The sequence below is a fragment of the Coloeus monedula genome (genome assembly GCF_965178545.1).
Source record: "Coloeus monedula genome assembly, chromosome: 27".
Lineage (NCBI taxonomy): Eukaryota > Metazoa > Chordata > Aves > Passeriformes > Corvidae > Coloeus > Coloeus monedula.
The window spans coordinates 6,169,256-6,182,737 of NC_138807.1; the positions used below are offsets into that span (position 1 = coordinate 6,169,256).

Below are 13,482 nucleotides of genomic sequence, written 5' to 3' on the forward strand. Positions count from 1 at the left end.
CTTACCTGTTTTGATGTGTGAGTGCACTCCAGCAATGGTGGCATCACCTTGGAGCCCAGTTCCTGCCTAAAGAAACAAAGTCTTGCTATTGTAGTCCTTAGAAAAGTGAAAAATAAATGTGAGGCTTACCTGTTTGTGGGGTTTTGGTTTGTTTGGTTTTAGACCTGCTGGTCCCAAATTCTGCGCCCCTTTATGACTTTTATCCAAGCCTGTTGAATACAGTTCCTCAAATACTCTCAAAGATGTTTCTGAACTGAAAAGTCAGCAAGTCAGTACTAAGAAATGTTGGCAAACCTCTGCTGTAACAAGGCTGTGACTCTGTTTCTTCCAGGCTGTTACGGGATACGCCCAGACCTGGTGAACGAGAGCTGGTCGTGCTCGCGGTGCTCAGCCGGCGCGTGGGCAGCGGTAAGGGCTGGAGGCAGCTCAGTTCCCACTGGATACTGCTGGGATCACTCAGCTGCTTCCACAGAGATGAGTGGTGGGAGGGTTCAGGCTGCCTTTGACATCCCAGGTGGGGTGCAGTCATTTTCTGGGGAGGATAAACAGCCTGGCAGAGCTTTCGGGTCCTGTTCTGAAGGAGTTGTGTTCCCACAGGAATGCTGCCTGTGCAATCTCAGGGGAGGAGCTCTCCAGATGACCACCGATGGCCGGTGAGTGCTGGCTTTGAGTGTATTTTTGGTCTTAATGATCAGTGTAGCAGCAAGTTTTGGGGTTTTGGAGGGAACTGCTCCTCGCTGACTTGGCAGGATGAGCCTGAGTGACTTTGCTGCCCTACACTGCACCAGGCTGCTCAACAGCAGAGCTTCTGAACACTTGCTGAATGTGGTTGTTTCTCAGAGAATGTTTAGTATCGTGCAAAATCGAGTGCAAAAGAAGGTTGATCTCTGTTGTTCCAGAGACATTTACCTTGTGCCACCCTGATTAACAGTCAGTTGGGAACGTTGCCAAGGCTGCCAGCCCCTGGAAATGTGCCTCGATGCTGAGGGAGGCAGGGAAATGTTAACTGCCCTCCTGAGCATTTCATTCAAATAATGGCAGGCCCTGATCTGTGTCTTCACTTTGCTCCCCAGGTGGGTCCATGTAATCTGCGCTATTGCTGTCCCCGAGGCGCGTTTCCTCAATGTCATAGAGCGTCATCCTGTGGACATCAGCGCCATCCCAGAGCAGAGGTGGAAACTGGTGGGTGTCTTTTACCTGGGGAGAATGTTTGGGAACAAGAGCCAAAGGGTAAAGCTGTTACTAGACAGAAAAACATTGTATGGGTTCGTAAGGAGATTAAAGGTGATCTCGCTCTCACTTCCAAACAAGAGCTCTGGGAAGCTGCATCGTTTGTGTCTGCCAAGCACTGCCAGTGCTTTGACACACAAACAGCTCTGATTTCCAGAGCTGCCTTTACTCTCTGGGAGTGTGCTGTAGCCTGGGCAGAGCCTGGGACTCCTTCCCACCTGCAATCAGGTGTAAACTGCCTGAGAGCTTCGTTTACTCCAAGTATGGCACAGTGAGAGTGCCAAGGTACATGGTGATAGAGAGAAGCTCATACATTGCTGACTTGTTCATCTCTAATTCATCTTTCTTCACAACATTTCTCTTTTTCTATCAAGAAAGCTCTTGTAGAAATGAATAAACATTTCTGTGACCCTGACTGCAAGGCATGACTGCAAGGATTTTAATACAAGCCCAGCTCCACGTTGTTATTTAGCTGTGTGGCCTCATCCGAGGGATTAGTAATGGACGATTCATTAGCTCAGAGCAATTTATCTTAATGTTAGTTAATGCTCCATCACTACAGTGTGTTATTGCAAAATAAATTGTGCTTTTGCTGCTTTTTTTGGTACAGAAGTCAGCTGGGTGACACAGTGTGGGATGGGGAAGGTGCTGGAGCAGTGATAGATGGGTTAGCGCTGATGGATTCGTTAACAGAGCTGCTACTTAGTGCAGGGAGCCTGGGTGAGAGATTAGGAAGAACCTATCCCTGCTTCCAGAGTTATTTCTCCGTGGTGCAAATGGGTTTTGTACACAAATGTGAATGTAAAAAGCATTCATTATTCAGCAGGAGTGATGGGGCAGCGCGATGCCAGGGTGATAAATCTTGCAGCGGTGGCTCTTTATGGATCAGCTGACACTTCCAACGTGCATCCTCTTCATTACCAGCACTTGTAACGCTGAACTTAAAATCCTTTTACACAAGATTCACTTGTATTGCTTAATGGAGCCTCACAAGGAAACATGACTTAATTCTTTAACTCTTCCTTGGCTGCCTGGCAGTCCTGCAGAGCCAGGGCAGTATCAGTGTGTGTCAGACTCTGCTGCTTCGTTCTGCTCCAAAATGTAGCTGTGTCATCCAGAGCCTCTGCATGGACCCACTGTGCCCATTTCTCCTTCATTCCTCAATTAAAACTGCAAAGTTTCATAGAATCACAGAATATCCTGAGTTGGAAGGGACCCCAAAGACCGTGAGTCCAACTCCTGGCCCTGCACAAACACCCCAACAATCCCACCCCGAGAGCATTGTCCAAATGCTCCTGGAGCTCTGGAAGGAAATTTTGTTTGATTTCTTCTGTTGTATTCCATTTGCACCTCATGTTTTCTTCCTGTCTCAGGGAATGTGAGATTTTTTGTATGAAGTGCCTTGACTTACACAGTCCAGTGTTGGAATTTACAGGCACATATTCCTTATGCTGCTGTTAGCCAGAGCCTGGCTTGTAGCTCAAATGTCAAAGCCTGGCTTTAAGCCCTTCACTTGGAAAGTTTTAGAGTTATGAATTAAGTAAGGATTAAACAATTAATTTGGATGGCAGAATCCAGAGGCAGTGGTGCTTCCAGCAGCAGCTGTGGTGTGGGGTGTGAGGTACAAAGGGAGTTAAAATTGGATAAGATTGTGTGGAGAGACTCATGAGCCATCATAGGGAGTTTTAGGATTCTTCAAAGGACTTTGCAGGTAATTCCTGGAGCACGTGAGGAGTCAGTGGGGCTGGGGGGGTGTCTGTGCTTTGCAGTTTAGCAGCTGCATTTAGGAAGATAAACTGAGGGTGACTAAAAGGTGATGGCATTGGAGCTCCTGACTTTGGCAATGATGGACTTGGTGCAGTACTTGATAAAACTGGGGAGATGACCTTTGTTGCTAAAAAAGATGGAAAAGGAGAGCAGGAATGTTGTGAAGGGTGAGGACAGCTGATGTGAATGGATGAGGGTAGTGGAGGAGAGAGGGGGTAGGGGTTAGCCATGATTATTATTTGATTTTTTAATATGTTTGTATTATTTTAAGTTCCTGTGATGAGGGCTGAGGTACCAAGGAGTTGCAGTGATCTGGTGAAAGGTGTATCCTGTTCTCTAAGCATGTGCCAGATCTCCCTGTGTAAGCACAGACTTTTCAGTCCATTTGTGGGTATGGCACCATTTTCAGGAATGCAGTTTCCTGCTCCTGGATTGATGGCACATTACAGGCCTGTGCACGTAAATTATTTATGACGTGGAAATTTGGAATAATTAGCTGTCATTCCTCAGTGGAGTAAATGAATTGCAGTGTTCATCATGCAGGAGACAGCCCATTTCTTACTCTCAGCTGTGACCTGACTCTGGTGTGCATTTATTCCGAAGATTTCTCTCCTGTGCTTTAGACTCTTTTCCCTCCCACAGAAAATGCCTTTAAATCTCCATGTGCTGCTTTCCCACAGCACTTGGCACTGGTGTTTCTGTCCATCCCATCTCCCACACTTCCAGGTCTGCATTTTCATACAATCCCAGACTGGTTTGGGTTGGGAGGGGCCTTGAATCCCATCCAGTGCCACTCCTGCCATGGCAGGGACACCTTCCACTGTCCCAGGCTGCTCCAAGCCCCAATGTCCAACCTGGCCTTGGGCACTGCCAGGGATCCAGGGGCAGCCCCAGCTGCTCTGGGCACCCTGTGCCAGGGCCTGCCCACCCTCACAGCTAAGAATTGTCACTTCCTCCATCTCCAGCACTCCTTACACTTCAGGGTCACTGTCACTCACATTTATCTTTTGATCAGATTTACTCTGAATATCCCGTTGGTGCAGCTCTTGTGCCTGTCACAGGGAGTTTGTGTGGGCACAGGGTGGCAATGGGTGTGTGCTATTCCTGGCTTGGCAGAGCCCTGTTTGCATCAGGAAGGGCAGATCCCTGCCCTGGGGGGGTTAATGCTCCCTGAGGCCCCTGGGTGTCAGCAGCTGTCCCTGCTGCTGGGACAAGGGGATATCGACAGGTTAATAATGGGATCTGTGCTATTGACTCCCCTCAGTCCTGCTGTGCACTTTCCTGGTGCTTATCTGCCTCTGGAACATGGTTTGCAGAGCGATAAAGGCTCAGCTTATTAAAGGCTAAACCCACGTTCTGGCAGCACTCAGGCTCTGGCTTTGAATTTCCTGGCTTTTGTTCGTTTGTGTAAAAAGGCCAAATTAATCTTTGGTGTAAACAAACTGCCTTCAGTTAATTCATAGGAAGGAATGGGACTTATGTCATGTGAATGTGGGGCACAGCCCAGGCAGGGAGGGGGGTGTTGCACAGGAATAAGGAAGAACAAAAATCTCCTTTTCTTTGCCATCTTTTGCTTTCAAGGAAGAGCAGTGCTCCTGGAGAAGGAATCCCAGAATGGTTTGGGTTGGATGGGACCTTGAAGGTTTTGGGGTTCCACCGCATGCCATGGTCAGGGGCAGCTTCTGTTCATTTTAACCAGTGAAAGGCACATTTGTCTTGTGTGTGATATTAATTTTGCCCTGATTTGCCTTGTCCCAGCCTCAGATAAGGTAAAGAAGCTGCCCCTGGATCCCTGGAAGTGTCCAAGGCCAGGTTGGACGGGGCTTGGAGCACCCTGGGACAGTGGAAGGTGTCCCTGCCATGGCAGGGGGTGAATGGAGTGAGTTTTAAGGTCCTTCCAGCCCACACTGTTCTGGGATTTGCTGATCAGTGACAGATTCCTTAGACTGGAAATGTTAAAAACTGAGCGGTGTTTCCAAATGGATCCCTGGAAACATCATGCGAGCATCCATTTCTTAGACTGGGATTCCCAAAATCTTCTTTTTTGTATTTCTGAGGGGCTGGAAACAAGAACTGGTGCTGTAATAGGGAGTGAGGAAATCTCTCTTGTTCCCTCTACAGCTCCTGCTCACTGTCAGTGCCATCAGGCTTAGGATTTTTAGCTTTGAGAAAATGCAATTTCTTTTTAAAGCAGTCACATGTCTTACACTGATTACCTAATAACTGGCTCTGCTTTGCAGAAAATGAGTGTGAAAATGTCTCCAAGATTTCAGACCTTTTCCCCCCTGTAATTCTGGTGTTTTGGTACAATGTTTTTATTTCTTTTGTTTGCAAAACTGACTGAATTATCTACAGTGGCTCATCTGACGTGGATGCCAATAAAATATTTATGGTTGATATGCTTATGCATCTAAAATAAACCCACAGTATTTTTGTTCCATTATATGATTTTATATTCTATGAGATCTAATCGATACAATGTCCCATTAAATAGAACAGAGCAAATTGCTGCCCAGTTACTGTGTTCTTTTCTTTCAAAAAAATGGAAATGTTGTTTTCCAGCGCTGCATCTGAGGATGCAGCTGCTGTTGGAATTAGTGTAACGTAGATGCACTGCTGTATCTGAGGGGGATGAGGGTGCAGGTGCAGCAGTTCTCTGGTACCACTGGTGGGTGTTTGCCTGGTTCCAGTTCCCTCAGCCCTCCAGTGAGCCCAGTCCAAACTGGAGTCCAGTCTGTCCCTGCCCAGCGTGGCTCTGCAGGGCTGAGTGACTGGGAGGTGCTGGCATGGCCACGGGAATGGTGAGGTAGGGAAGGACAGTATCTGCTGGAGTTTCTTGCCTTGCAGAGATCCCAAGTGAGTGCACGCAGACACTCGTGGCCATGTGGGCCCGAGCCCTTGGCAGAGAAGGTCACTTCTGGCTGTGCCTGCTGGGCCTGGGTGCTGCAGCCACGGGCTCTGCGCCGTGCCAGGTGCGGTGCCACGTCCCGTGGGCGACGGTGTCTCTGCACAACTCCAGGCTCTGCTCCTTCCCAGAGATGTGTCTGAGCCCCAGCTGTGTTCCCTTGCAGAGGTGTGTGTACTGCCGGAAGCGGATGAAGAAGGTGTCGGGGGCCTGCATCCAGTGCTCCTACGAGCACTGCTCCACGTCCTTCCACGTGACGTGCGCGCACGCGGCCGGGGTGCCCATGGAGCCCGACGACTGGCCCTACGTCGTGTCCATCACCTGCTTCAAGCACAAAGCAGCAAACCAGAACGTAGGCTTGGGGCTGGGCCTGGGCTTCTGTGCTGGGGTGCGGGATTGGGGATTTTTTGGGGGTTTTGTTGCATTGGTTTGTTTCTGGGGTTTATTAAAATAGTTTCTCCCTGCCTGTGTTGGCTCAAAAAGATTATGTGCTTTTAATGCAGAATGATTGTCCAGGAAGCCATTATTGGGGATGGCTTTAATCTGCAAGAGACCTGGTTTAGATGGGATATTGAGAAGGAATTCCTGGCTGTGAAGGGGGTAAAACACTGGCACAGGGTGCCCAGAGCAGCTGTGGCTGCCCCTGGATCCCTGGCCGTGTCCAAGGCCGGGTTGGACACTGGGGTTTGGAGCAGCCTGGGACAGTGGGAGGTGTCCCTGCCATGGCAGGGGTGGGACTGGATGGGATTTCCCACCCAGACCATTCCATGATCCCATGGGATTTTTGACACAGCTTTTCCGGGTGTGGCTTGCAGCTGATTCCCTGCTGTGTCCCGCACAGGTCCCGTTCCGGAGGGAGGTGGCCCTGGGGCAGACAGTGATCACCAAGAACAGGAACGGGCTCTACTATCGCTGCAGGGTCATCGGCACCACCACCCAGACCTTCTACGAAGTGAACTTCGACGATGGCTCCTACAGTGACAACGTTTACCCCGAGAGCATCATTGTAAGGCAGCTCTGGGGCCACTCCTGCATCACCGAGTGCAAACTGTTATCTGTGCCTTGGGGTGGAACAGCGAAGCAAAACTTAACTTTTTCATTTTAATTTTTAAGTTGCTGCTTGCCTAGAAAATCTCACACTGCTCTTCATGACAGGTCTTGTTTCTGACATTATCTCATTTATTTTTTGGTTGCTCTACAAAGATGTGATCTTGCTGAATGCAGATGACTTCACAGAAAGCAGTGTTTGTTCTAGGTTTCATCCTATTTGTTTTGTGGTTGAATAATCTTACTTTTCAACTGACAAGTGTGATTCATGGGGGGAAGCAGATTGTCCGTAAGCACTTCTGGTTCAAAACAGGGAATTCACTTAATAGAGGGAATGTCTAGAAGGGCTGATTTGTCAGCTCATGCATTGCCTTCCTGATTGTGCCACTGATTCACTGCATTGCCCTGCTTGTTTTTGAGATACAGGAGATGTGATGTTTTGGGATTTGTAATGAGAAATGTCCATGAACTGGGTGCTGTCAGCAGAAGGAGCTGCCAGTGTTGATTCTGGTCTCTCAGGCTGGTTTTGTTTGAGATGCCCACAATTAATCACAAGTGCAGAAACTTATCTTATAGCTCATTATAATGTTCTGTGATTTTAGCACACCTCTGGCTCCTGAGCTCTGGTGGAGTTGTGTCTCTGACCCCTCTCTCTCTGTCCTCAGAGCAGGGACTGCATCCAGATGGGGCCCCCTCTGGAGGGGGAGCTGGTGCAGCTGCAGTGGACAGATGGGATCATCTACAAGGCCAAGTTTATTGCAGCCCAGATCAGTCAGATTTACCAGGTGAGTGTGGCAGAGGGATCTCAGCTCTGGGGAGCTGCTCCAGGGTGGGAGAGCTGAGCCTGCACCAGGGATGGGCTGCTGGAGCTGGGCAGAGCAGGAGGAGGATTTGAGAGCACAGATGATTTATTCCCTCTGAGTTTGTCCAGCCTGAACCTGACACCCCTATTAAACTCTGCTCTGTGTCCTTCTGCTTTATCCAGAAAAGTGTATTAAAGTCTTGAGCAAAGGAAATAAGAATCCCTTAAAAACTTTTAATAGTTTTAACATTTTGCTGTGCACGTTTCCATGAATAAACATCCCTGGAACATCTGATGCATAATTCATGATATAATCAGTGCTTAGCAAAAAGGGTTTCATGGGAGGAGTTTTTTGTACCTGGCTGACTATTTCTGCTGGTTGAAATACAAATGTACTTTAGTAGCTGGAGTTGTTTCCTTGTGACCTGTAAAAATGCTTTGTTTAAGATGAAAGAAATTCTTATTACCATGTTGGCCTGAATGCAGGGCTGCTTTTGTTATAAGTGAAAAGCTGCTTTTTTCAGGATGTGAATCAAAAATCAGTAGAAATGTGAAGTGCTGTGCCTGGGAGGGGGGAGCAGAGGTGCTGGGCCAGCTGCAGCACGGATATTTTGGGATCCATGGAGCACTGAATGAATCCACTTGGATAAGACGGAGGTGCCTGACCAGCACTGAAAGCAGCACTTTTTGAGTTCAGCATCCTCACCAGAGCTTGGGAGTGCTCATTCCACAGCAACCCTGGAGATGTGCAGTGCCAGGGGCTGCATCTGTGGGAGCTGGCCCCTGATGCTTCCTGGGTGTTCCCTGGAGGGCCCAGGTGTGGCACAGGCCGGGAATGGGCTGTTCAAATGCTGCCTCTGATTTCATCTTCTGCCTCCCTGCAGGTCGAGTTTGAAGATGGTTCTCAGCTAATGGTAAAGCGTGGGGATATTTATACCTTGGAGGAAGAGCTTCCCAAGAGAGTCAAGTCTCGCCTGGTGCGTACCAAAATAGCAAACAATAAACCAGCTGCAGCTTGCAGAGCCCCTTCCCATTTTCTTCATGTATTTTTTAGACATTAGGTGAATGCAGCCTCCAATTTCTGTGGCTGTAAAACTGCTTGTCATTCCCAAAATACACAGAGTAGAAGAAATCCTGGCCATGAATGCTTGAGAGGCACAGAAATGATTTTCCCTTGCACGTGTTCAGCTCAGAGTTTTATTTTCTCTGGTTAAAAGATTATGTTCAGATCATTTTACACCATATGAATTCAGTTATAGAGAGCCATCCTGTCCAAATGTGAGCTGAGCTGGACTGCAGCTCAGTGGTTTCTGGAGAACTGATTATCACCGTGGGACCAAACTCCCTTTTCTCACCAAACTGGAGATTTAGAGTGTAGCTCTTACCTATAAATCTCTTAATCTACAAGATCAGGCGGTCTTTAAGTGCATACAGTGGAATTACTGAGCCTAGAAAAGATGAGGGATTTATTTCATAGCTTTTTTTGGTTCCAGACTTGCTGGGTGTTTTCAGACCTGGTGCTTTACCCTTTCAAACCATTTCATTTAACCCAGTGATGGGACTGGAGAATGCCCGGGTTGTTCCCGGCTGCCCCGGCGCGAGGCACGACCCGCGGGTCTGTCCCTGTTCTCCTGCTGTGCCTCTCATGGTTGTTTTGTGTCTCCTGCAGTCCCTCAGCACTGGGGCCCCTCAGGAAGATGTATTTTCGGGAGATGAAGTGAGAGCAGCCAAGCGTCCCCGGCTGGGGAATCCAAGAAATCCTGAAGAATATGGACAAACCCCGGATTACTTGGCCTTTATGGAGAGCCTGTTGCAGACACAGTACCAGCCTGGGACTCCGAGCAACATGTTTTAACCAGGATTCATTCAAAATATTCAATTAACCCTTTTTGAGTTCATGGAAAAATAAATACAAAACTGTGGAATGGAAGACCAGCCCTGTGCAATAGTCTGCTGTGAATTTCTTTCATCTCTTGGTTTGGACTGCAGGAAATCCCTGTCTGGCTGCTACCTCGACCTTGCCAGGAGTTGCTGACCAAGAGCTGGGGAGCTTGGAAACCCTTCAGCTTTTCACACGGAGACTTTGGAAGAGTTTCTACAGATGGAGCTTTGTGACTGGTTCTTTTTTTTATGAGGAAAGGGTTAAAATTTAACAAAATGACTTTTTCAAATCTGTCAAACTTTTGTCTTTCAAGGTGCTATTACATTGACTACTGAAGCAGCCTTTGGAATCGTGTTTTCTGTACATAGACGTCACCTTTGTGAAGTTTTCTATGAATGAGCATTATTAAAAAAAAAAAGCAAGCAAAAATAGGAAAATGAAAGTTTCCACAAAACATTTTTCTAGATTATGGCTTTAAAACAAAATAAATGAAATCCTCCCCCATCACCCCCAAATGAATCAGGACTGATGTTACAGCGGGGAGAGGGAGAGCAAGAGCAGATGTCCTGGAATGTTCTGGGTTCTTCTTTTGTAAAGAAACACTATCTTTGTAAGCTGGGGAAGGTGGGGGAAGAAATGTTCACAGCTGGGATGTTTCTTACCATTCGCTCTCTGAAAGCCCTGAGAGGGATGTTGGCATCGCTGCCACGTCACCAGGGAGGGACTTAGGAAGAAATGGCCAGGTTTGGGTCGTTCCTGTCATCTTCCTTCCCCATCTTTGCCATCACAGTTGCTTTCTAGTTCAAGATCAGCATGGCTTTGAGTTCCAATGTGCCACCCTTGTTTGGCAGGTGTTCTGTTGCTGCTTGTGTTAGTTCCTTACGAGCCGCCCCCGTCCCGCTGCGGTGAAAGCTCTGAGGGGCTGCCCTGGCTCCCTGGCAGCACTTCTCCCTTAGGAACCTTTCTCTTTTCTTTGTATTTTTATTTTTTTAATTTTTTTTTTTGAGTTGTGCTCTTTACAGTGTGAGAATCATTCCATGACAGAAGCTTGGGAGGTGTTTGTATGTTTTTCTTTTATCTTATTAAAGAAGAAATTCCCCAAACATCTGATTGTCGTGACATCTTTTCCTTGAGTAAAGACTGAGCCTTTGAGTTACTCCTGGGGAAGAGGAGTGCAAGCCCTGCCTTTGATTGGACTCAGCTCACTGAGGATTGAAGGAGCACTAAAGGCAAACCCAAACCCTGAAGCATTGAGTGGGCAGCTCCCACCTGGACGCTTGGAAATCACCTCCGGCCGAAGAGCTGATGTGGAGCAGTGCTTGGGAAGGAGCCTGATCCAAACCCTGCTGAAGTCACTGGAAAGTCTTCCACTCTCTGGAGGACCTCAATCAGTTCAGAGGGAGAGAACAAGGCAGTGCTGGTCCCGAGCTGCAAAGGGGCCGTGGCAGAGCTGGGGAGGTTCTGGTGAAGGGGGAGAGGGCATCCAGACCCTCCCCTCCCTCCGCGCCCCGGCCGGGCCAGCAGAGCAACCTGGAATGCTGCACTGCAATCTTTTCCACTTAATTCCCTGAAATTACTGGATGGAAAGAGACAATATTCTTGTTTTCATTATTATTTTTTAAGCCCCTTTGCAAGGTGGTTCTTGTTCTGGGGAGAGGCTTTTAAGCAACGCTCTGGCTGGATCTTTAAGGGAATAAGTGGGAAGGATTTGTGGGCTAGCAGATGGTAGATTAGCATCTTAAGAGACTCCATGGGTATTAAACTGTCCTAGTGAAAGAGTGGAGATAGAATAAAGCAATTTAATTTTTTTTTTACTTTGGTTTTGTTCTCCCTTGAGGGTTGGAGTTCCCGTCCTTTCTCCTGCCTCTGCTACGGGTCCTGTCTGTGTGTGGCTGCGCGTGCGCGGTTGTAAGACCTTGCAAACAAGGTTCTGGGGTTTTTTTTTGTTTGTTTGTTTGGTTTTTTTTTTTTTTTTGTTTTGTGGGTTTTTTTTATTTTTCTGAGTTTTTGACATTTTCAGTAGATGTCTCCACGAATAAAACCAAACTGAGACTAATAAAAGTTTAAAAAATTGGCAAGGTTCTCCCGAGCCTTGGTTGTTCCTCCTACAGAGCTGTCTCCTGTCGTTTGAAATGTGATTAAATAGAAAACTTGCTGTATAAAAGACTAAGAATGTTGCCAGGCCATGAGAGAAATATTTAAAACAATTGAAAGAGAAATTTAACCAGCAGAGGATTTTTTTTTTGGAGGTGGGAGGGAAGGGTGGGATGGGATGAGTGGTTGTGAGCGACGGGGAATTTCCTCTGCATGTTTGAGTCCTGCAATAGCACCGTTGCTGTATCCATATGTAGTACCTTTTCCAAATACTATTTATATTGTAAAAACAGAAGTGTGTTTCCTCACCCCATATTCAGATGCTGAGTTATGTTGAAACATGAACCTGGAACTGTTGAATGCCCTTCCTTGGTGCAAGGGTTTTCTCTCTTTTTGTTGATTTTTAAATCCCTCTTTTTGGTTTAGGAATGACTTGTGCAGATTTGGGATAGTGGCCATATTGATGGTCTCTGGGCATCAGACTATTGACAAGGAAATAGGAAATGCACATTCCTACCCCTTCCTCCAGTGAAATATATTTGTGTCTGATTATGTGCTATAAAAATAATGATTTTTTTCTTTCTCCCCCTAGATTAAGGCTGTGATGTATTTTTTGCCTATTTTTTTCTCTGCCTCTAGGCTCAAAATGAATTAAAGGCTGTTGAGCATTTCAGAATGACACTTTTTGGGGGGTTGAAGTCTCTTCATTTCTAAGTTTAAGGTCTTGTTCAGCAGGAGGTCGTTGAACCTCCTCGAACAGCATCTGCCTGAAACTTCATTTAAACACCTTAAATTTCCCATCCTGAGCTTTTTGACAAATTCCTCTCCAGTTATTGCAGGATGAGGCTGGTGCTGCGGGTTATGCGAAAGAAAAGAAATCTCCAACTTCCTGTCTTTTGCAGCTTATTCGTTTTCCTTGACATGATCTGAGGACTCGTCCAGTGTGGAGGAGCTGCTGGGAGGAACTCTTGGAACTCACACCCACGCGAAGCTTACCTCTGAGGTTCAGGTCGGCTGTGTTGCTGCAGTGATGCGATTTTAAAGATGTCTCAAGCAGCAGCGCCTGCCAGGAACTGCCCGTGGTCAGAGGGCTCAGCCCCTCCGCTGCCCCACATTCCCACATTTCCCCATTTCCAGGCAGCCCCGGAGCCCCCGCGGGGTGGGGTGGGGGCACAGGAGATTCTGCTGGGCCGGGGAGGCGATGGGAGCGCCGGGCCGTGCTCCCTGAGCCCCGGCCGGGGCTGACACCGCTCCTCACCCTCCTCCTCCTCCCACCTCTCCGCCTTCCTGGCCCCCGGAGCAGGGCATTCGTGGGTACCGAGCCCCGGAGCAGGGCATTCGTGGGTGCTGACCCCCGGAGCAGGGCATTCGTGGGTACCGAGCCCCGGAGCAGGGCATTCGTGGGTACTGACCCCCGGAGCAGGGCATTCGTGGGTACCGAGCCCCGGAGCAGGGCATTCGTGGGTGCTGACCCCCGGAGCAGGGCATTCGTGGGTACTGACCCCCGGAGCAGGGCATTCGTGGGTACTGAGCCCCGGTACCCTGCACGGCTGAGCTGCAGCTGCACCAAAGCGCGTTCCAGTTTCCTCCTGTGGCTTTTCCACGCTCCCCGTTGGTGCCAGCTCCATCCTCTGCGGATGCTGCCTGCACAGATGTTCAGGGGTGGTGCTGCTCTGCGGCTCCCACCTGCCTGGAGCCGCTGCTCCTGCCCTCGCAGGCTGTGCCAGGGTGCCCGCTGCGGTGAGGTGTGGAGCT

The 13,482-nt window shown here is 48.3% G+C and overlaps 1 protein-coding gene across 4 annotated transcripts in view; it reads left to right on the plus strand.

Moving 5' to 3' along the window:
• The window catches only part of KDM4B (lysine demethylase 4B), a 71,004-nt gene extending 60,083 nt beyond the window's left edge, over nucleotides 1-10,921 (plus strand). For 3 of the 4 annotated variants that reach the window (XM_082297972.1, XM_082297973.1, XM_082297974.1), the window contains 8 exons: nucleotides 332-408; nucleotides 598-653; nucleotides 1,074-1,182; nucleotides 6,069-6,254; nucleotides 6,744-6,908; nucleotides 7,615-7,734; nucleotides 8,636-8,728; nucleotides 9,421-10,921. In XM_082297972.1, coding sequence (XP_082154098.1) covers nucleotides 332-408; nucleotides 598-653; nucleotides 1,074-1,182; nucleotides 6,069-6,254; nucleotides 6,744-6,908; nucleotides 7,615-7,734; nucleotides 8,636-8,728; nucleotides 9,421-9,606 — 992 coding nt within the window. In that variant the 3' untranslated portion in view covers nucleotides 9,607-10,921. Of the gene's footprint in view, nucleotides 1-331; nucleotides 409-597; nucleotides 654-1,073; nucleotides 1,183-6,068; nucleotides 6,255-6,743; nucleotides 6,909-7,614; nucleotides 7,735-8,635; nucleotides 8,729-9,420 lie in introns of those variants that run through there. The other variant, XM_082297975.1, reaches the window with a different exon arrangement.
• Nucleotides 10,922-13,482: the final 2,561 nt, after the last annotated feature.